At 36.9% G+C, this 22,341-nt stretch overlaps 13 protein-coding genes across 13 annotated transcripts; 8 read left to right on the top strand and 5 right to left on the bottom strand.

The window, feature by feature from the left end:
* Positions 1–217: 217 nt before the first annotated feature.
* Positions 218–2,238, bottom strand: C9374_002131 (uncharacterized protein; the record flags this gene model as incomplete). Its single annotated transcript, XM_044691516.1, has 4 exons — positions 218–922; positions 1,113–1,438; positions 1,480–1,738; positions 2,083–2,238. The coding sequence occupies 4 exons, from the start codon at positions 2,236–2,238 to the stop codon at positions 218–220; spliced, it is 1,446 nt and encodes a 481-aa protein (XP_044551088.1).
* A 569-nt stretch (positions 2,239–2,807) lies between these two features.
* Positions 2,808–3,128, top strand: C9374_002130 (uncharacterized protein; the record flags this gene model as incomplete). The annotated part of the gene is made up of 1 exon (XM_044691515.1): positions 2,808–3,128. The coding sequence occupies one exon, from the start codon at positions 2,808–2,810 to the stop codon at positions 3,126–3,128; it is 321 nt and encodes a 106-aa protein (XP_044551087.1).
* A 239-nt stretch (positions 3,129–3,367) lies between these two features.
* C9374_002129 (uncharacterized protein) lies at positions 3,368–5,068 on the top strand (the record flags this gene model as incomplete). The annotated part of the gene is made up of 1 exon (XM_044691513.1): positions 3,368–5,068. The coding sequence occupies one exon, from the start codon at positions 3,368–3,370 to the stop codon at positions 5,066–5,068; it is 1,701 nt and encodes a 566-aa protein (XP_044551086.1).
* A 220-nt stretch (positions 5,069–5,288) lies between these two features.
* C9374_002128 (uncharacterized protein) lies at positions 5,289–6,848 on the top strand (the record flags this gene model as incomplete). The annotated part of the gene is made up of 1 exon (XM_044691512.1): positions 5,289–6,848. The coding sequence occupies one exon, from the start codon at positions 5,289–5,291 to the stop codon at positions 6,846–6,848; it is 1,560 nt and encodes a 519-aa protein (XP_044551085.1).
* An 80-nt stretch (positions 6,849–6,928) lies between these two features.
* On the top strand, positions 6,929–7,521 carry C9374_002127 (uncharacterized protein; the record flags this gene model as incomplete). The annotated part of the gene is made up of 2 exons (XM_044691511.1): positions 6,929–7,164; positions 7,470–7,521. The coding sequence occupies 2 exons, from the start codon at positions 6,929–6,931 to the stop codon at positions 7,519–7,521; spliced, it is 288 nt and encodes a 95-aa protein (XP_044551084.1).
* Positions 7,522–7,798: 277 nt separating this feature from the next.
* On the top strand, positions 7,799–9,135 carry C9374_002126 (uncharacterized protein; the record flags this gene model as incomplete). The annotated part of the gene is made up of 3 exons (XM_044691510.1): positions 7,799–8,419; positions 8,522–8,731; positions 8,812–9,135. 3 exons carry the CDS (start codon positions 7,799–7,801, stop codon positions 9,133–9,135), a joined length of 1,155 nt encoding a protein of 384 aa, XP_044551083.1.
* Positions 9,136–9,778: 643 nt separating this feature from the next.
* Positions 9,779–10,303, top strand: C9374_002125 (uncharacterized protein; the record flags this gene model as incomplete). The annotated part of the gene is made up of 1 exon (XM_044691509.1): positions 9,779–10,303. One exon carries the CDS (start codon positions 9,779–9,781, stop codon positions 10,301–10,303), a length of 525 nt encoding a protein of 174 aa, XP_044551082.1.
* A 458-nt stretch (positions 10,304–10,761) lies between these two features.
* On the bottom strand, positions 10,762–11,283 carry C9374_002124 (uncharacterized protein; the record flags this gene model as incomplete). Its single annotated transcript, XM_044691508.1, has 1 exon — positions 10,762–11,283. The coding sequence occupies one exon, from the start codon at positions 11,281–11,283 to the stop codon at positions 10,762–10,764; it is 522 nt and encodes a 173-aa protein (XP_044551081.1).
* Positions 11,284–11,710: 427 nt separating this feature from the next.
* On the bottom strand, positions 11,711–13,248 carry C9374_002123 (uncharacterized protein; the record flags this gene model as incomplete). Its single annotated transcript, XM_044691507.1, has 4 exons — positions 11,711–12,185; positions 12,278–12,553; positions 12,667–12,940; positions 13,128–13,248. The coding sequence occupies 4 exons, from the start codon at positions 13,246–13,248 to the stop codon at positions 11,711–11,713; spliced, it is 1,146 nt and encodes a 381-aa protein (XP_044551080.1).
* A 126-nt stretch (positions 13,249–13,374) lies between these two features.
* C9374_002122 (uncharacterized protein) lies at positions 13,375–16,905 on the bottom strand (the record flags this gene model as incomplete). Its single annotated transcript, XM_044691506.1, has 6 exons — positions 13,375–14,251; positions 14,353–14,518; positions 14,570–14,677; positions 14,747–15,543; positions 15,602–15,635; positions 15,684–16,905. The coding sequence occupies 6 exons, from the start codon at positions 16,903–16,905 to the stop codon at positions 13,375–13,377; spliced, it is 3,204 nt and encodes a 1,067-aa protein (XP_044551079.1).
* A 1,806-nt stretch (positions 16,906–18,711) lies between these two features.
* Positions 18,712–19,260, top strand: C9374_002121 (uncharacterized protein; the record flags this gene model as incomplete). Its single annotated transcript, XM_044691505.1, has 1 exon — positions 18,712–19,260. The coding sequence occupies one exon, from the start codon at positions 18,712–18,714 to the stop codon at positions 19,258–19,260; it is 549 nt and encodes a 182-aa protein (XP_044551078.1).
* Positions 19,261–19,298: 38 nt separating this feature from the next.
* On the top strand, positions 19,299–19,700 carry C9374_002120 (uncharacterized protein; the record flags this gene model as incomplete). Its single annotated transcript, XM_044691504.1, has 1 exon — positions 19,299–19,700. One exon carries the CDS (start codon positions 19,299–19,301, stop codon positions 19,698–19,700), a length of 402 nt encoding a protein of 133 aa, XP_044551077.1.
* A 482-nt stretch (positions 19,701–20,182) lies between these two features.
* On the bottom strand, positions 20,183–21,890 carry C9374_002119 (uncharacterized protein; the record flags this gene model as incomplete). The annotated part of the gene is made up of 4 exons (XM_044691502.1): positions 20,183–20,701; positions 20,791–21,230; positions 21,438–21,755; positions 21,815–21,890. The coding sequence occupies 4 exons, from the start codon at positions 21,888–21,890 to the stop codon at positions 20,183–20,185; spliced, it is 1,353 nt and encodes a 450-aa protein (XP_044551076.1).
* Between the last annotated feature and the right edge of the window lie 451 nt (positions 21,891–22,341).

The raw sequence follows: 22,341 nt of genomic DNA, 5'->3' as shown, positions 1-22,341 counted from the left end.
GCAATAAGCTATACGCTCTTTCAATTTTTTTGTTGGTTTGGTCGAGAGAGGGTTGCATTGTGATGTTTATGGACATTGTATCAACAGGCCCATAAAAGGGAATAATCTCAAAAAATGTTACAATTTGAAAATTAAATATTTTATGGACATCAAAAGGTGGTTCATTAAACAACATCATCAAGGAATGACTCTTGTTCATAAATAACACATGGAGATTTTAGCTGTTCAAAATTGCTTCAATTTCCTTTTCTGATTTTCTTTGTTTGATGGCAATATTCACACAAGCCATCACAAATCCAATGAAAATAAAAGCAAAGAATACGTAGTGAAGATATTCGAAAATGACACCAATACCTTTCATGTGTTTCACATAAGTGTTAATCATAACCTCAATAACAGTGGACTGAGCATATTTGCTAAATGTTGTGGCACAGAATTGAACAATGGTGATCGAACTGAGCATCATGAGTCCTGCATTGAACAAGAAACTACTGGTCAAGGTGTCCTTAAATCGAATTGGATATACAGTGAAGAATGGAATTCGACCGGCTACTAGAATATTTCCTGCCAATGTACTAAACAATAAATAGAATGCAAAAATACTGTACAAAATCAATCCAAAGAGTGGGAATGCCAAATCGAACCAACGGAAGAATTCATTCAATCCACCCCACAACGGATATGGAGGAATGGAATAAACAATCAAGTGAGCAATCCATAAAAGAGAAATTAATCCCAAGACAAGTCCAAAGACGAGAGAGAAAATGTAGAGAACAATCCATCCACCTCCTCTTGCATAGGCAGTTTTAACCTTTTTGAAATCGTCATCGATTTGATAGACTGCATCCTTGAAGGCACGATAACTACGAATGGATTTTGGTTTGGCTCTGTTTCCAGGTTGTTTTCTCAAGTCGTCCAATCTCTATAGAGTGTGAGGTTCAGTGATTCGAGAGAGAAAATTTAAAAGGACATGACAAACAGTCATTGAAAAATTCACACACATAAATTTCAGTATCAAGTCCATCCCATGAGTTGAGGTGGTGATGATAGACATGTCACAAGTCAATAAAATTATTCAAAATCCCCTCATGGAGATGATAATGATCACTTACCTTACCAATTTCGATCAACTTGTGTGCTCTTGCTGCATACTTCTTTTGTTGAACAATAAATTCTGCCTTATCAATTTTCTTTGGACGATACACAAACCACAAGACACACTCCAAAGGAACGGCAGTCAAACCACATCCACCGCAAACACAGAAACAAACCCAACCAGCCAAACTCAAAATTGCCACATAATACACCAAAAACGACATTCTTACTTCAAAGCTATCTGGATAAGTATCCACAGCAGTACCAATTCCATTCTCAGCAGCTGATCTTGATGAATACGTGCTGGTCTGTACATATTTCTGTACAGGAAGAACAGCATTTCCTAACCAATATATGAAATACCAATAATTAACAAGCAAATACCAACGCAAATCAAAGCACCAACACCTCCCCACAAACATTGACGTAAAAATCCTTTTGGAGTACCTGCACGATCTTCATCATAGGCCTCATAGTAAATGAGCGCCCATGGCACCACAAAACAAACCAACACTCCAACCAAAGCGAACAAAATTTGCCAAATAATTTCGAGAGCGGAACCAATGCAACCTGCTTGTCGGGTATTCCACACGTCAAATGGAATGATGAGAATGACACACCCGGCAACTGTCATTCCCAGAATCTATTCCATGAAGAAGAGTGTGATGGAATGGTATCCAATAGTGTTAATGATGATGATGATGTAAATTCCAATGTACATATTGGACGAGTTGTAAAAATTTGTTGTTGAGTGTGTGAAATTTTGAAATGATGTATACAATCATGTTGTTTTTGAATGGATACATTGTATCCATGGAAATAGATGTACAAAGTCATTTCATAGTCATAGTGTGTGATCACACCCAAACATGGATCACAAAATGTATGAACCAGTAACAACCCATCAAAAGTCAAATGCCAACACATCATCACCAATCGATATTACATTAGTTGTATGAAGACCACAACAATAATAACAACACTTACACTTATCAGTTTGGGAATTATTCCTTGAAAACGATCGGCTGGACTCGACCAGAAAATAATAAACAACACGGAGAGGAAAATAATCACTGCTGGGAATATTCCCAAACAAATGATGAGGAAAATATTTGGGACTGTCTGTCCGTCAGTACAATCCATTTTCTTCTTCTTCTTGTTTTTGACACAATTAAATTAAAAAACAACAAATCGGATTGTGTGTTCTTATAAAAATTGTTGTTTGATGATTTTGTATACAAAAAGACTTGTATTCAACAAGAAAGTCACTCCAAAAAAAGTATTCAGTGACTGTTGGACTACGACGACGACGATGATGATGATATGTTTTGAATCAACGTTGAACACAGTCGTGCTGCTGAACAAAAACCCTAGCAAATTTTTTTTTGAGTTTTGAGAGGTGACGTGCGGGAAACATTTAACATCTCCAACGTTCAAAAACTAGAGTTCAAAATAAATTCAAATTGCCAAATGTTCATTCCTTTTCTTTTCCAACTACTAAGCACTTTGCTTAAATTTTTTAAACAATGAATTAGGAAAAAGCAAGTATGCCATTCAAGTGGGCACAAGTTTTTCGTTTGACTGCCCACAGTTGACTACTCTAAATGGAAATTATCCACGTCATCTTGACTCATGATTAAGGACACGTATTTTCATTAAACGAGTGAGCAAACTCCTTTGGAAATCCATCGTTCGATCTTGTTCAAAAAAAAATGTTGGAGCGTTCGTCATTCCTTGATAACAACACTCCAAAATCTCATCAAAATGTTCATGAAAATTCAGATAAAACGCTTGAACTGTTGTACCGTGATGATCAGCAGCATCAGCAACAACAAGAATCCACAGCAAAATCATCCCATCATTGGTATGTGGATGAAAACTTTGTTACCCGAGCCGAGTTGTATGCAATAACAACCATTCCCGATCAGAATCTTAATTTTGATACCATCAATAATATTCAAAATAACATGTACTTTTATTTGGTGATGAATGATAAGGTACAACAGCAAGTGGGACTGCACAACAAAAAGTAACAAAGAAACGGATCAAACATGATCGTCATTGGGATTGTATAATTTATGAAATAGTAGCAAGAGACCAGAACAATGCATTCAAGAGAGAGAATGACATTAGTGCTTCACGACAGCAGAGAACTGTGGATGAATCAACAGAAGAGGAAACACCCGTTTTTACTATCTCATTTCCTCAACTGAAACGAAAAATTTGTGCTCACAAATTCGTACTGCAATCATTGAGTGGTTTCTTTGACACCATGTTAAAAAGTGAAATGATAGAATGTGAGAGCAATGAAATGTCAATTGAAGAGGATGAGAACATAGTGGAGCACGTGATGGATTTTCTGCATTTGGGATGGACGGGAGTTTATTCAAGAGAACTCTTAATAAGTTTGCAAAATACTACACAATTTGATGATGAATCACTTGGTTATGCAATGATTGGCATGTCAGAAATATTGCAACTCATTGAAAAAGCAGATGAGTTTGGTATTCCCTGTTTAATAGAGGCTATTGCTCAAACAATGAACGAGTATAATGCCATGATTTATGTCAAAAAATCCTTAACAATAATTGACGAGCTGCGAGCAATAATCTGGGATCATGCCGCACGTATTGTTGCAGAAAATATAACATGCGTGATATCAGATCATATTTATGACTGCGAAAATTATCGAGAGTCAGGTGGATCTTGGAGTTATCCCACGTTGGATCAGCATATCGAAAGGGAAAACAATTTGCGTAGTTGGTACGAACGACTCTCAATCACAAACGTTGTGGAACAACTTGTTTTATTTCAAAAGAACATTTTTATACATGCAATTACTACTCTACCATTGGATTTTTTGTTAAAAGTCTTGAAGTGTGAATCCTTTTCAGAAAATACACACAACGTGATTGCTTATATATGCATGTGGTTGTTACAAAATTTTACTGATGACAACGATAACAGCTTGGAACAGATTTTCCAAATATTAAGATCTATTGATCTCGCTGCTTGCAGTTTGGAATTTATTAATCTCTTTATTGTGAGAATATTTATGGAGTTGTTAAAGATGAGAGGTCTAACAGAACTGTATAACAATACTTCAAGTTTAGTGATTCGAAGCGCCTTAAATATGTTACAAGGAACGAATGTTAGACACATGATTAACGATATTAGCGAAACACTCCTAAATTCAATGTTGAAACAATTCCACCACCACTACCAAAACAACGCAGAAAACTGCCCCTCTTTCAATGAAGCCGTTCTACGATTGTGGCTTCGAAATATTGATAGGAAATCCTGGAACGAATTCCAACTCGTGCACCAAGATCCGTTTAATTCCATCACCTCCAAGCTCTTGAATACAATAGAAACAAATCATCATTTTAAACAATACACCTTAGACTTGATGGGAGCTTGCCTGACACATGTGTTGGAAGAAACGTTTCCTCAATCAAGCCGTCATCCCAACCACTCTATGAACAAGCATCAGATCCCCAAAACCGAACAACTCCATCAAAAAGTACTTCTACTAGGATTAGACGACAGCGGTAAAACATCATTACTGTACAAATTGACAAACAAAGAAAACCAAGATCAATATTCCACCATTGGGTACAATGCTGAAAAAGCTCTCTTTGGACCTGTGGTATTGAATATTTGGGACATTGGAGGTTCTCTCATAATGAGACCGCTATGGAAACAATTCATCAACGATTGTGATGCACTGATTTATGTGATAGATGCCTCCAATCCAGATCGATTCCATGAAGCCTTAGAATCGCTTGACACATACTTGGACTATTCACTTCTCAAACCAGGTTGCAGTTTCATCATCTATGCCAACAAGATGGATCTTGTTTCCAATAAGACACAAAGAGTACGAGAAATTCGAACGATATTTTCTGAGAAATCCAAGCTCGTTTCAAAAGTTGAAATACGACGGGTCCTCTCAACAACACCACTTTACTAAATTCCCTTCACCTTCAACCATGCAGTGCCTTAACTGGCGAAGGAATTTCCAGTGGATTGGACATACTTTGCAACAAATTTCATCGTCATCCTTATCAATTTGGTGAAATACCACATATTTTAGAGTATATTCATGTGGGAAATGATGTGTAAGCTCGAGAAGGGTGTTGTAATAAAAAGTTTTGACGTTTTAGAGAGCCCCAAAGTCGATTACAAAAAAAATGATCAAGAATTCATCCACGCCATCACCAACAACCACAACAACATCGGAAGAAATTCCACTCACCTACGTATCCTCATCGGACAGAAAATATGACGTTACAATATTTGGAGCTACAGGTTTTACGGGAACCTTGATCGTTCGATATTTGATCCAAAGATTGGAACGGATGGACAGTGTCGTGAATTCGAGAAGATTCTGTATTGCCGGAAGAAACGAGAGTAAATTAAATAATCTAGTAACTGCTCATAATATTAACATGTCAGAGAAGGGTTTGCACCATTTGATCATTGACGTGATGGTTATTGAAAAGATTGAGAAAGGCTCTCCGAAATTGTTAGATCTCACTCGGAATACCAAAGTGTTGCTTAATGTTGCTGGACCGTTTATTGCGTGTGGAGGTCTTGAGATTGTTGAGAGTTGCGTTGAAACAAGAACCGATTATTTGGACATTACAGGAGAACCTGAATTTGTATTGGAATCGGCTGCCAAGTTTCATGAAAAAGCCAAGGAAAACCATGTGAAAATTATTCATTGTTGTGGGTTTGACTCCATCCCGAGCGATTTGGGAACAAACATCTCTTTGAATATGATCAAGAAGAAATTGGAAGATGTTGGCGTGTTAAGCCATATGACTTCTCATAACACTGTCTTGTCACAATCGTCGTCAAGCTCAACACCAGAAACAATTATTTCCACTAATGGATATCTTGCGTTCAATTTGCCAGGATTTGTATCGTATGGCACATTTAACACACTCGTCACGAGTTTGGAGAATTATAGTATTTTCAGTGGTAAGAAGACGAATGAACAACAAGTTCAAAAGATGACCAAAAAGAAGTCCTACAGTAAGAGAGGTACAAAATATCACACGGGTCTCCAACATTACATTATTCCATTCTCAACAAGCGATCCATTGATTGTGAGACGATCCAACTTTTTAATTGGATATGAATCAAAATTTAGTTCCAACCCAACTCCTCCTCCAACAAGCTCCAATCCATCCTCTTCATCTGATAGAGTGTTCGAGTACAACAATTACTTGCAAATTTCTAATCTCTACTATTTATTTCTAATGTATTTATTCTTCCTTGTCATGCTGATCATGACAAGATTTTCATTTGGAGCCCAATTTTTAAGATTCCTCTATTCCTTAAAGAAGAATCCAACACAACAACAAAGAGACGAGAGTAGTTTCGACTTTGTATTTGAAACATTTGGACGTGTTCAAGATGCAACCACTTCTGAACCTGTGCTCTTCAAATGTAAAACTCGTGTGTTCAACAACAATGATCCAGGATATACTGAAACAGCTGTCTATGCTCTTGATAGTGCACTCTTCTTATTGACAAACCCACATGCACAGACAGCAAGTCCTGGAGTTGTTACACCTGGTGCTGTATTTGGAGTGGAAAGCTGTGGCGATGAATATTTGAAATGTTTGGGACAACACACCACTCTTAAATATGACTTTGTTGAATTTAAATATGTCAAAGCATCCAATAAGAAGGAATATGAAGAATTGAAGAAGGAAGTGTCTCAATTTTTAAAGCTTGATTAAACAATTTCGAATCAATATTATTGACTATTAGCATTGAAATTCAGTTTGTTCTGTGTCATTCACAACAGAAAAAATTAAAAATGCTCGAAAAACCAGTGAATCATCTTGACTCCAAAGCCTGTAACGGAATTAACATTAGAAGACGACCAGAAACTCAACAAGTATACTATGAAAAATCTTCTGCTTTGATGGAATGTGATAAGACACTTGAACAATTACAAAATTGTTTGGTTAGCACCAATTCAACCATAGAGTCGGTGGATGCTTCCTGTAAGCAAATTTTGGAATCAACAAAATCGGCTTGTGGACTCAGAAGGTAAATATATTCGCACGTACATGATGATTGTTATTGATGATGACCACGAATATTTGTCTTTCATCGTGATGATACTTTCATTTTGTAATTTTTATTCTTTGATGTTGTTGGATGATGATGACAATGAATTTGAAAATCATTGGAAATATTATTTTGAATGACTTGATGATGATGCCAAATTGTTGTGCAATTTACAAACCAAATTACATGGAATTTCATTACGTGTCTTGAAACGGCCGAATCGAAAAACACATTCCATTTACCAATTGGTACATCATAAATCCTTCACCCGAATCAATATTCAGAGTGATATACGTGCCAGACATTAAACCTAGAGTTCAAAACTTGAACATGTAAACAACAAGAAGCACTGCTGAATCATACAACACAATTGTCGGGTCCAACATTTTCAATTTCTTTGGCCAATTACGATACAATTATTATTATATTTCGTTCAATAAAACATAAAATTACTAATAATCAGTAATTATTTCAATATTGTTGATCAAGAGCAGGAGTGCTGAGATGAGACAAAAACAATTCATCATCGTGATTTGATGATGTCTTTTAATTTCCAAATAGAACAAAAAAATAAGCAAACCAACGCACACTTGTACAACAACACTCCACAGACATGTCTTCCTCGTCCTCTTCATCGGAATCATGTGAAGATATCATTGAACATATTGATATGATCATGAATGATGTTTGTAGATTTAGGGGTGTTGTTCAGAAATTATTCTCGGACGTTAATCCTCATAATCGATCATTTATGAGCGTGAGCACTCCTTTGACAGCAGGTTATTCGGAGACTCCTGTTGTACGGAATCAAATCTCAACTCTTCTGCAGTCTGCAAAATTACATTTGGATATTATCAAGAATATTGATGCTCGGCTCAAACAAAAGAAAACACCTATCCGAACGATTCTACTCGGTGAACCCGACAGATCGGGAATGGATAAGATGAAAAGCAAAATTGATGCTAGCTTGCATTCCATTTCAAAACATTTGGAAAAGAAAAGATTCAAGACCTATGATGTCGAAGAATCAGATGAGTTTGAACCTCAAAAGAAGGAAAAAACATTGGTCTCTCCCAGTTCGAAAATTCAAAAAATGCTTTCCAGAGAGGAGTCATCCTTCAAGGATTGTGGTGAAATACTGACAGAACTAAAAACTGGACGAGCCAGAGAATTCTTTTCTGTGATGGATCTGGTTAAAATGATCAAAACAAGTGACAATTGCTCATCAGCTTATGTAAGTTTTCACAAGACGCTATTTCTAATCGATCATTATTATTACATAATTTGAAAAATAACCATGATATCATTGAATTGGCCTCTTTAAACACATGACTAGATCAAACTTGCTGACCTATTTATTGTAAATATTATTTTAAAAGACAATGTTCCTTTGCAAGCAACTGTATTCTCTGTGGATGAACCAATATTTGACATCTCAACATCGAGACACAAAATCAATAGACAAATTAGTAAGATATGCTGTCAAGCGTTAGATTATTATCGCTCTCATCCAGTCTATAAGAATTATCCATTCCAAGCATTTATGGTATGTTTCAAAGGTTGCGTTTCATTCAAGATAGATTCAATTGTGTTTTCTATTTTAATTTCGCAATAATATCATACTAGATTTATTTCGCTCACTATCGACGATTCATGACAGAGAAATGTGCATACTGTGAAACTATTATGGCACCACCTAATATTATGGAAATTCCATTCTTTAGAGATTTTGAAACAACCAAACCTTATCACATGCATCACATTCCAGTGACGAGACGATTTGATTTGGGTCTTCCAGGTACCGAAGAATATAGACCAAAAGATTCCATTAAGAAAACTTCCGCAACGTCGTCTAGTGATATTAACACACCCATGAGTGTTTCAGCAACTCAAACACCACTGCCTTCTTCATCATCCAAGATGGATGTGACAAGTGGCGTTGAAGAGTAATTGATGCTCTTGAAGCATCGCATTAATAAAATCGATACACTGACATTGTTCATATTGTGTTGGCGTCGTTCCTTACTCAGTTGAGATGACCTAAGCATGAAAATAAGAACTCTTTGGGTATGACAACTCAAATAATTTGCCAATCTCGCTCTATTTAGAATTGGTGTCAAACCTGTTAGTAGCACTTGGTAAATGTTCTAACGCTTGTGGTGCACTGTTTTGTCTTGAATTTTCCAACGATGAAAATTGTCCTCTTCCATGATGATTATTTGAAATGCCTAACGAATAATTAATCCACTGTTTCAACAAATTTAAATTCTTGACAATATTAAAAATCTCCCAAATAAACACTTGAATTCTTTGAATGGGAGATAATTGTTCAAAGTGTGTATAATTAGCGATTGGTATGGTTGATGATAATGATCCTTGTAATTTGTTCGAGCCGTTCTCCGAAGTTTTTACATTTTGTACTTCCTCCTTCTGGATCGTTTCCAATTGTCTTTTTTCTCCAGAGTTAGTCTTTTTTATCCGTACATCCTCTTCCCCGACAGGTCGTTGATGATTCATCTCGTTTCAAAGACAATGTGATGTAATTAAAAGCCTCAGCAAGAAGATGTTTTAAATTTTTTTCAATTCAAAAAAAATGCATTCGCGTTCTTCATCACTGTATCATCACGGAAAGAAATTATTGCTTTCCTCATCATCATTGCCATCATCATCATTAAATGTGATACTGGGAAGCAACATTGCTCATTCTAGAAACTCCATTTCAACTATTAAACAAAATGAATATAAATTACTAGTGTTGAATAATTACCAAAATACTTGTGCTCGTTTTTATGCCGATGAAGCAGCAGAAGAGGAAGAAGAAGACGAAGAAACAAAACTCAGAAGAAAACTTGAAAGTCTTCCAAAACCAAAAATTGACCCACTTTTAATTCCCCGAAGAAGAAGAGGAATAACTTTGGAATCGTTTTTGAAGAATATCGGCAAGGGATGTGAGGAACATATTGACAAATTCAAATCATGGGAAGACTTGTTTACATCCAAAACTCTTAAATTGAAGGCCAAGGAAATTCCGGTTGCCCAACGTCGTTGGATTTTGAAATGGTTGGAAAGATACAGAAAGGGAGAAGTTCCAGGATTCCCACAAACCTATTTGAAGTAAACTTGGTCAATTCATGAACAGCAGAATGATATTTAGTTGGAAAGAAGTAATAATAATAGTAATAGAGGACTCGCAGTCATATTGGTATTAATGATCTCAATAAAATTTTGAAATAAGAATCATCGAGGAGCCATGAATATATATCAATTACCAAACCAAACGTTAAAGATATTCCATTTCAAGTCTACAAATGGCGTCCTCTTCTGCCAATGCATTCACCAAGTAAGGAGAAATTAGTACTTTCTCTTTCCAATCGCTCAGCAACTGTTGAATAGTATTGACCACAGCTGAATCATGACAAAATACTCGAAGAATGGAAGGTTTCCTCTTGCCAGTTTCATTCAAAACAAGTATTGACTTGAAAGCATGTACATCCATGTCATTCATCAACACGCTACTCGATGCATGCTCTTCTGATGAACTCATCAGATTCATTGGACCAACATGTTGACGTCGTATTAAAAGAGTCGCAATGGTAAATGAGGACTCAATCTTAACACTCGAATATTCGTTGCTCTTAACTCTCCATATTGTTTCTCAGTCTGAACATTGGACAATGATGACATTAGAGATACATCTTCTTTCAAAACAAGTGATGGCAAGTCGTTCCATTGCTGTTCCATCTCCTCGTCATCATCATCATCATCACTTGGTAATTGCAACTTTTTCATCCATGCAAAGCTATGAATCTCCACAAGAGCTCCCCGTGGTAAATCATTCACATACACAACCATCCATGGTAAACTTGGAAACAATTGAAGATGATTTTTCTTTTTTTGGGAAACATGTTGATACTGTTCACTCATTCCTTCTGAATCGATCAGACACATATTATTCCTTTTCAATACCTCATTCAATCGTTCATTCACTTTTCTTTTCATCATTCGTTCATAATGATCGTTATTATTATCATCATTTTGATCATTCATGGTTTTGGAAATAATTGAAAAGCATTCAAATACACTAAATTTCGAAAACATTCTCGGAGTGAGGTTTCTTTCATGCCATCCAATACTCGTGAAATATTTTTCAAACATTGTTCCATTTGTAATTCCACGCTGTTGAGTAATAATTGTTCTTGGTTTTCCAAAGATGGAAGAGTACACAGTTCCATAGTGGAGGCATTAAGGGAATTTGTCCTGCGAGTCGAATGATCTTTTCGTGAGCACTCGCTGAGCATAGGGTCCAACACAAGCTGGAGCCCATTCAGATACACTTTGAACAAATAAAGTGGTATTTAGATAGGGATGCCATTTTGGATTTCTGATTTGGGTAATAATTTCCATACATCCATCAAGCATTCTACCTTAATGGAACCGTTAGAAATGGTTGTTGATGTGGTAGAATTTTGGTGAATCTTCTTGGTGGCAATACACACTCGACTGGGTCGATTCAAAGTATTACTCTTTAAAAAGAAATAACAATATGCTTGATTAATAGAGTTGAAATGAGTCGTGTCTGAAATTTGAAGCACACAATGAAGCATTTGTTGAGTAAATGAGGAATTTCACGTTCGAGTTTTTGAAAAATTGCAAACATTTCCAAAGAAGGAGAAATTTCATAGTTGCTCAATAATTCAGAGTCATAATTGCAACATGCAGTGACGTAATAGAGATGAGAGTCAATGCTAGTAGAAGAGGACGATGCTTGTTTCAAGTGAATTTGAACACAGTCGATGAGTTTTTCTAAATAAGGAATTTGCTTCATGGTATTTTCAATGGAATAATCTGGAATGAAAATCTTGATTTGGGATTGGTTGGTGGACTTGAGTGATTGAAGAGGTGTGAAATTTTGTTTTTCTTCAAGATGAAATTCTGAAATGAATAAATGACCAACACCTCCCATGTCATCTTCGGAAATCATGACAATTTCTGTCTTGTCTCTAAAATTATTAATTAAAGGCATAACAGTTTAGTTTCATGTTCATAAATAATTCAAGAATTTCATAAAGGATAAAAATTTCACCAAACTTACACAACAATTCTTTTAGAAAATAGTGGACAGTCAAGTGTCAAAGTTTCATATTCTCCTCCCTCTCCACACACATTCAATCCAGCACTATCTTTCAATTTCATAAATGTTGGTTGGAGTTCGGCCAAGGTTTTTCCTAAATGTTTTTTTGGAAATAATCCCATAGAAGCTGTCTTGATGAGAATACAATTCATTCCAGCTTGAATCATCTCATTGAGTAATTCTTCCTGAGGACGTCTCCATAAAAAACTTAATGAAATTAATCCAAGTCGAGAGCAGCTAGAAATTATTTTCGGAGTCACAGTTCCAAATTTCCAAATTATTCAACAATGTTCATGATGAATGATAAAATGTTTGCTAAGTAAATGCATTGTCATTCGAATTATACTCACACATTTTCAACTCTATTTCGTTGATAATCAGAAAATATAGCTCCACACGAAACAGCATTCACTTCGGGCATTTCTTCTTTCACTCGTTTCAATAATTGATATAAATTTTCAACCTCATCATTCATGGACTCTTTTTTTGAATCATCATATTCCAAAGAAGTCTGAACTGAAGATCCACTTAACTCTCCAACAAAAAGAGGAAGATTCATACATTCAGCAATGGCCGAGATGACATTATGTCCTACCGTTTGAAACATCCAACTATCCAATTCCTCTAAAATTTGTGAATAATAATAATTTCATCAATCCGAGTTGCATCATGAATTCATTTTTGAATTTTTTGATTTAAATCATCACGTGTTTTTGAAAAATAATCATCCAATTTTTCATTCATTGAAAGGATCATCGGAATAAAATCTCTTAACATGTAACATTCAAATCCACCCTACAAACAAACATACGAATTTGAACATTGGGTGGTCTCAAATTTGCCAAACACACAATTTCATGTCCATACTCCACACATTTGACCATGTTGTAACACGAATCTTTGCCTCCGCTCACCAATGCACAAACTTTCATTTTTTCAAACACAAAAAATTCACATCAACAAATCCTGGTTCCAGACAGTGTGAAAATTATTAAATAATTTTAATGAAAAAGAGACAACTCAATATAGTACTTGCTTGATCGTCAATGACACCAACATTATCTCTTGTAATAATTAAATTCGGACATGGGTTCATCCTGTTGGTTATGGGATGCTAACCTCATGTGGCGTGATAAGTTTTTTTGAACGATGAGTGAATTAACTAAAAAGTATGCAGCAACACCCACGCCGATGGCAATAACGAGGAAGAAAATGATTCCTATCGCAACACCAACGTATACCCCAACGGATGTTTCTTGTGGAAGAGTGGTACTGAAGGTACATGCATCTGTGGAAACCTGTTCGAACAAATCTTGTGGATGAGAGATCAATAATGCAAAGCGTTGTTTTTCTATGAGTGAGGAGGCCACATAGACAGCAACACTTAGATATTGGTTTTTAAAGTTGGAGTCCAAAGAATCAACGGATATCTTCTCCACATTGTTCGAGGAATCTACTTTGGTAATGAAATTACCAGCTGCAACATCAAGATTGGTAATCTTATTGTCCTTATCAATATTGAACACATTGACAAACAAGTTGAGATCGTGAATGAGATTTGGAACAACGCTGACACTACCTGGATAATCATACCATGCCAAGGTTGCCTTAAACGCAGGAGAGGACGATGCCATGGTTGCTTGTTCTCTTCTCTTAAAACAAAGTTTGTAACTTTCCGTAGAAATATTGAAAATGGACTCAAAAATTGAGAGCTTCACAGGCGTTCCATCGCTATTCTTGAGTAGTCCTCCAATGTACACTCTTCCAAAGCCTTCATATGAATTTGGACGTCCCAATCCACCCATAGCAATTCTGGACGATTCATCATAGGTCTTGGCAACTGTACCTTCCAGTGGTATTGAACTGTGAACCAAAGCTGCTTTTAACAGTGGTCCACTTGGATTTGGTATGGAGTGATACGCTTGGAAATACTCCCTTATGAGAGCAGCAGCTCCAGCCTGAACCAATAATGGTCATTTCAGTATTGAATTATTTGAACGAACGATTGATATCACTTAGTGCATGCGAAAACTTACCACAAGAGGGTGGCCATGCTTGTTCCAGAGTTGGTCATTAGGGCAGCTGAATTTCCTTGATTGGGAGACGTGCCAGCACTACACTGAAAAGTAGTGAGATCACCATCCGAATGAGCAGATACAACAGTGTGTCCAATTCCAACCACGTCAGGTTTAATTCGATTTCCTAAAGAGATGAGCATGTATCGAATCATACAAGTCTTCATGCTAAACTTACCGCATGCAGGGCCTCTCGAGCTAAAGTATGCCAAATTATTCTCATTGTAAATATTGGAATTTGAGGTATACTTGGATTTAACATTGGTTGGACAGCAATAGTTGCGTACTATATACATGTGTGTCGCGTACAAATTAACAATCAGAGCAGTTCTACATCAAGAATTTGAGAACTTACCTGCCTCTTGATTGGTTCCTGTGTAGGCACAACATTCACTCACTGAGGTGAAAGGTAAGGCTGCATCTTTCATCTTTTGCACAAAGTCTTCATATTGAACAGACTCCTCAAATGCAGCATTAGATGTCATGCTGGCTCCAACAGAAACAGCATTCTTGGAAACAGCAGGAGACCCAATATTCTCCTTAGATGATATTGCTCCCGAGTTACCTTGAGCAAAGAGAGCGATAGCATCTTGATATTTCCAAAGTGTAGTGTCAATATCTTTGCACTGGGAATTGTACTTGTTGAGGATGGAGCAACAAGTGTCAGATCCAAACAACTCTTTGCATTGAGCGTTAGTGATCTTGTCACCTGCTTTGAAGCCTTCAAAATCTGCCTTCCAACGACAATTATCACAGTCATAGGAGCATGAGAAGATTAGGTCTGGTCCACTTCCCCATGAATTTGAAAAGATTCTTGCATTGGCATAATAGCCTGACATGAATATTGTACTCACTGTGGTTGGTACTAACAATAGTGTTTGACCGGTTTGTTGAAGATCAGTGAAATGAAGTTTAGCGTTGGGAGCAATTCCATGATACGTGTTCACTGGATTGGAAGAATCATTGTGCTTTAAATTTTGAATGGAGCCACATACTGAGGCTGCAACATGCGTGCCGTGGCCATCCACACCATCCTTATTATCACTTTTGTAGGTGGTACTGCCTTGAGAAACAACAACTGTATCATACTCTATAATTTTTCGGTGCTTGGTATTCAATGTATTCACTGTAATGGTTGGATTGGAAGAGTCACTATATAGTGCAAATGTGAGAATTTTAAAATCAATACAATGCTCGACTAACTACTTACTAAAACAAGCAACTATCCCAATCAATACCAGTGTCTAGAACGAGGAATGTTCACACAAATACCCTCAAAGTACACAACTTACCTGAGACAGCTACCACTTGATTAGAACCAAATACTCCTAAGTCATAAAAGGGAGTTGAGGACATGGCCACAGATGGATGCGGTCCAACTGATTGCATCATTGAGCTGGCTCGCATATTCAACAGACCAACGATAGGTTTTCTCTCAATGAAATGAACATGCGGATTTGCTTTGATTATCTCACCAATTTCAAGAGCGACGAGAGGCGAAAAGGAAATTTCAAGTTTCTCCTTGTCAATCAAGTTAAAGTTAGAAATACTGTTCTTCTCAAAATAGGGGTTCAACAATGATTTCAACTCTTGTGCCACCAAAGTAGCCTCTTCCATTTCCACACCATCAATCACAGCATCTATGGAAGGAATGAGAGTGACAATTGCATGCACATGCTTTGGGAAGGGCTCATTTTCTGAGGCTTGTCGTGCGTGACCATGATGAAGACGAGTTTGATTCAATGCCATTTCTTGGATTTTGCCAAAGTTCAAGTCGCTCTTGAACCTTGATTCCATCTCTGTAATGTATTCAATGCTTTGAGAGTCATCCTGCCCGACATGTCTCATAATATCAGAAGTTCTTGAAACCAATGCAAACGTGTCAGCAAATCCGAGAGAATGTCCAGCCTTAACGTAGAGTTGTTGCTGAATCGTCATATGAGTACGTTCCACTGGATCAAGATGGTTGAGTGATTTCAATTTGACAATGAATTGAGTGTTAGGCTCGGATAGTGAGGTAACCATTTCAAGACTTTGATCCCAAGTATTTTGATCATGTTGGTTCAGTGGTTTTGCCCGAAGAATTCTTTTCACCACTTCTCTTCGGCTCATCAATTCTCTCAATCTCTTGATATCATGAAGCAAATTATTATGATGCCCGATTGAGAAGGCTCGACTCTCCATTTCCATTTCATTACGGACATTGGTATCATGAATAAGGGCAACAAACGGAATGTTTCTATGCCATAGCTGGTTGTTGTTGTTAGCATTGGCACTTTCCACTGCTGAGATCATCATGTATTGAGGAAACTCACAACAAAGAATGAAAAACATCATCAACACTACCAACAACATCATCTGTACGCTCCTCTTGACTGCCATACTACCTTCCTTAGAACAAGACTCCCTTATAAGATTCTCAGTGCCTCCTCCTCTAGCACCACCACAAACACTACCTCGTGGTACCAATGAACAAGTTTCTTTCGTGAGCCCACTGGCCCAATCTCTCATCATTTTTTGAACTCATTCTAGATTCTAAATGGAATAGTCTCTCCGAAAATCATGAGGTTGGCCGTCCATGATTATTATTTCTTGCAACCTTCTCGTACTTGTACAATATTTTGGATGAGCTGAATAAGGAATAACCGTCTTCATCATGGCCACTGAAACGCTTGATGGATGGACACACACTACAGAGAGAACGAGAAACAACAACGACTCGAGAGTCGTGCCCTCCGCTTCCTTATTAAGACACCTTCATGCCTGAATATATCTCTCGCGTGATAGTGAAACTAACGAAAAAAAAAATTTACAGGCCTAAGGCTTTCAGGTCGTCGCGGAACGATTGATCGATCGGTAACAGCATCTCGGTGTGGACGTGGAGGGTTGGAAGTGTGGTCAATTGAAATTGTGGTTGGTTGTCAAGAAAATTTCCCACGCTTAACATTTTCAACCGTTATTAGTATATTTGATCGTTTTTCATTAATATTCCGAATCATCATACACAGCACCGTGAGCGATGAATTCGACACTCGGGGGTGGTGGGTCTTCGTTGGCTCCACCTTTTCATCTCATTAAAAGAAGTTCAACAAGAACGTTGGCCCTTATTTCAGCAGAAATACCTACCCAAACGAATACCTCGTCAGCATTAATGGCCAACATTCCAGCACTTGTGAAAGCAAGTTGGGGCGAATTGGGTAGCTCCTCAAATCTACTGCGGAATTCTCTTCAACAACTACAAATCCCACAAGTAACAAAATGCAACCAACAAATACTCCATCTCCCAAAAACTCCAATCATTATCAAAAAGTCATAGTATCATCACTCCCAGAAAATCAGAAGTGTCACAAGCCAACACAAATATTAAACCCGTAAGAAGAAAAGAACCTGGTTTCACAACTAAACCTGTGGTTCCACATTTAAAGATTCCAGAAAAATTTCAAAATTATGCTGCATTTTCACAGCTAAAATCACCTTCCAAGCAAACGAACAGTGCCAGATTAGTAGATCTTGCCTCAGATTCCGTGTTCGTTGTCATAACAGGAGATGTATTGAACGAACCTAAAAATCAAGATCAAAAAAACACTGGAAGGAAGAGTTATGAAATTGTTCAATTTGATAAGAGCTTACAACGAATCAAGCAAGTGATACCGTGTGGCTCATTCTCCATTTTTGTGGCAGAGGCCAAGGAATCGGAAAAGGTGTTTCTTTTTTACAAGGAAAATACATTACTACACCCTACTAAGAAGGTGGAAAATATACACAGCCATGGGTTTTTGTATTGCGGACCAAGTTATCATTATCAATTAAGGGAAATTAATTACAAGGCTGTTATACGGGACCAAATGCATCATCAATCAAATACACTCGATCCATACGTATTACAGGATTCAAAAAGCTTAGAATTGATTGATATTTATGGACTCAGGGATCATTCATGCTTCGTATGAGAAATAATTTATGCTTATTTGTACATTTTGCTGAAAATGCAGACAAGACTAGCTTTTCGTTTTTTGAAGAATATGCTGGCGGAAATATTGAATGGATTGAATGCAGTGCATGCTCAAATACGTTAGTCATGTATGCGCACGCAAGAGGAAGAACCAACTATTTACTAGATTACATGGTTTTGGAACCGGAGCCTCACCGAAGAAAGCTTCCTCTTCCTGACATGATCTCTCAACAGGACATTCGAATTATTCGTGTTGGATTGGGTAGGGTAATGATTGTCACAAACCATAACAAATTGTACATTTACCGTAATGAGAAAAATCATCCTAATATTGAATCCAATGACAAGTTTGAACTAGTAGATTACAAATGGCCATCCCAATCAAGCAAGTAAGATGTGGTGGCCATCATAATCTTGTACTTTTACAAAATGGAGCTATATTTGCATGGGGTTTTAATAATCACTATCAATGTGGATTTTATGAGAATATTAAGAACAAATTACCAAGCATCTCCATTACACCTTTTTACATTCCTAAAAACATTATTCCTTCCGAAATTACAGACATTCAATGCTCCTTTCTTAGTTCTGCAATTATTACCAACAATGGTGTGTACATTATAGGAGACCTTACAGCGAAGGCCAATGCATTTGCAAAATCGAACGAAGATTTGCGATTTTTAACACTTCCATTCTCCAAATTTAATTTCTTACTGAACGCAGCCAGTGGTGGTGCCGATCATTTTGTTCTTTTCACACACAATGAAAACAGCGAAGGCTCGCAAGGCTACTTTTCAAAAAACTTGAGCGAATTGCTCCATATTGAATCCTCCATCATTCCTTCAGTCACTTCTCGCTCCAATGGTTCCAATGATTCTTCCTCTTTCAAGTATTCTACCGATTTCTCAACGAGATGAATAAAAAAATTGATTCAAAAAGAAAATTTCAAAAAAAAATGAGTGCAATGGAAAAGTGGACCATTTATTATGAGAGTGGTTCGGGATTTCGAGTGGAAAGGGATCATCAAGAAACGTCGACGGTTCATGGAAAATTGAATGCTCATCATGGCTCTCGGTTTTTGATGGCAAAAGAGAAGTTAATCACACGAGAAGAGTTTATGGAAAAAATATCAAAATTTAAATCCGAAACAGAAGAAGCCTATAAACCAACTCATAAATTGAAAGGAAAAGAATTGGAATTGGATAAAAAGGATACAGAATTAGTAAATAGACAAATTGAATTGTTTAACACACGACTCATGAAAGAGAAATCATCGTCGCTTGTGTTTTCAGATGACATTAAAATACCGAAATTGGATTTAAATAATGGCCAACATGTACAGAAAGCGTGCGATTAATGTCAAGGAGTAAAAAACCATTGGATTATGAGGAAATTCAACGAGACTATGAACGAAAACTGCTTGAATATGAAAATGCCTTGAAAGAAATTGAACTAGAAAATTTAGAAAAACGAAAAAGAACTAGATTTTCAAATTTTGCAAGTATTACGAGAGATAGATTTGAGAAGGCTGAGAAAATAAGGTTCAACAAAACTAAAAAGCCAAAGAAAATTAAACGAGCTCAACATCAAGAAAATACAGAAAATGGCAAGAACTCGGAAAACAAAACAAACGACTCGTCGAGCGAAGATGAAGAGGATGATGACTACGTCAATGAATTTGCATCGTGTGTGGTGACATATGACTCCATTATTGAATTTGCAAAGGAAGCAAAGAACGTGCCGAGAAGCGATATCAAGAAGAACTCAAGGATGGCATTCCCCTCTACGATCTCTAAAATTGTTACACTTTCAAATAATGATAAATTATTAATTTTACAGTTATTGTTTTCTTCGAAGTTGTGAGGATGCTGTCGTTGTTGTGGTTAGATACTTGGTAGAGGATGAGAGATTGGTGCTTGACCTAAAACCTGTTGTGGCGTTGCTGCTATATCCATTGCTATTTGAGACGTCTCGTACGTACCCTGTAGCATTGGCCGTTCCAGCTGTCCCTAAATTTCTACCACCCGATAAATAACCTCTTGACACTGCTGGTGCATAGGAGACATTTCGTGACGACCTTACAGTCACAGCTGGTTGTTGAGGAGACTGAGCTGATGATTGATGATGATCTGCAAAGTTAGAAGATTTGGTATAGGAGTTTGTATGCGTTCCCAACTTGTGTGTCTCAGGTAAGGCAATATTGTTGGAACTGTTTGTTTGTGGGAGAAAATGTTGTTCTTGTTGTGAAAGCAGAGCGTTGGAACTATTTTGCTGTGATAAAGAGACTTTTTGATTTTCCATTTGTTGCTGTTGTTCTTCGAGCCATGATTGTGCATTTGTACTTATGGGCATATTGTTCTAATGAGCATTTCACATTGAATTGGGTCAATAATTTTACAAAAATATCAATTCCAATGTGTCAATAATTTCACTCGAGCATTACTTACAATTCGCTTGATGGTCCAATCAAATACATAATCCATCTGATAGCCCTCACGAGTGAATAAATCTCTAAATAATTTTCGAAGATAGGCATAATCTGGCTTATCTTCAAATCGTAACGACCTCACATATTTCAAATACGTTGAAAATTCAGGTGCATATCCTTTACAGAGGGCTTCTACCGTTGTTGACATTTTCTTTTCGCTAATCAGATCATATTTTTGTTGTTTGGATTGAGCTTTTAAACCTTGCCATGGTAAACTTCCTCTCAAAAAGTACATGAAAACGTAACCTAAACTCTCTAAATCGTCTCTTCGTGATTGTTCAATACCTAGATGCGCATTTATGGATGCATATCGTGCTGTACCTGTCAAACTCTTATTATCTTTGAATGGAATATGAGCGTGAGTTTTGCTGTCTCTGTATTTCTTGGCAAGTCCATAGTCTACGGAGATGAGAATGAAAAGAATGATTCAGTAAATCTTAAAAATTTACAAGTGATCGAATACAAACCTATGATATAAACATGATGTCCCTTTTTACCGTTCCCATTAGAAAATTATCGGGTTTAACTGTTTTCGAAAACATCAGAAATGATTATTGCATTTAAGAATCATTTCAGGAATGATTATTGCATGACACAGAAACTTACTGTCTCGATGAATGAAATTCTTGGAATGAAGAAACTCTACTCTTGAAATCATTTGATCCGCTAACATTAATACCGTTTTTAAAGAGAATTTTCGTCCACAAAAATTGAATAAATCTTCCAAGCTTGGTCCGAGAAGATCAATAACCATGACATTGTAGTCGCCCTCGACACCGTACCATTTGACACTTGGTATTCCAACAGCGGGTCCACCTAGGTTCAATAATTTGTATAATCTAGACTCGTATAATAATTGTGGATGTCGTGTTTTGACAGATTCCAACTTGATAGCAACTTTCTCTCCGCTTTGAATATTTGTTCCTAAAAACAAGATCACAAAGTCCAAAATTTGGCAAAATGTTGTATTCATCAAAACATACCTTGATAAATCTCTCCGAAACTGCCACTTCCAACTTTTCGTCCTAGCTTCCATTTACCACCGACTCGTAAATCCATGATGATGATGTTCAATATTTACAAGAATAATAATAAAACAGTGGGCAGATAATTCTAATCTAATAAATGAATTTTTTGATGTTGATATTTTCGTCAGCCAAAAACACAGTCCGAATTAGAGAGCCAGCTCCTATTGGCAATGTTCGTGCCGTATCGTGTCTACGGTTGAATTTCGTCGTGTACCACCCACTAGCGTTTTGATAAATCTCTACGGTGTTGATGGAGATGCTGCTACCGTTTAAAATATATTATAACTGTTGTTGCCCCCGAGTTGTTTTCAGAGAGAGCAATGACCGTTGCTGTATTTTTTTTCGTTAGTTTGGGCGCCAATTCCAATTTACGTTTTTCATGGATTTGAGAATGTTTGAATTCATTTATTTACAATTAGCAAAAGAAGAATTGGAATGTTACATGAAAATAGGTGGTTGGTGCTGTTGGAGAAATTTGTGAA

This window comes from Naegleria lovaniensis (genome assembly GCF_003324165.1).
Source record: "Naegleria lovaniensis strain ATCC 30569 chromosome Unknown tig013, whole genome shotgun sequence".
NCBI classification, from domain to species: Eukaryota; Heterolobosea; class Eutetramitea; order Acrasida; family Naegleriidae; genus Naegleria; species Naegleria lovaniensis.
Note: the sequence above shows the minus strand (reverse complement) of the source record. Positions and strands in the feature narration are given on the sequence as shown.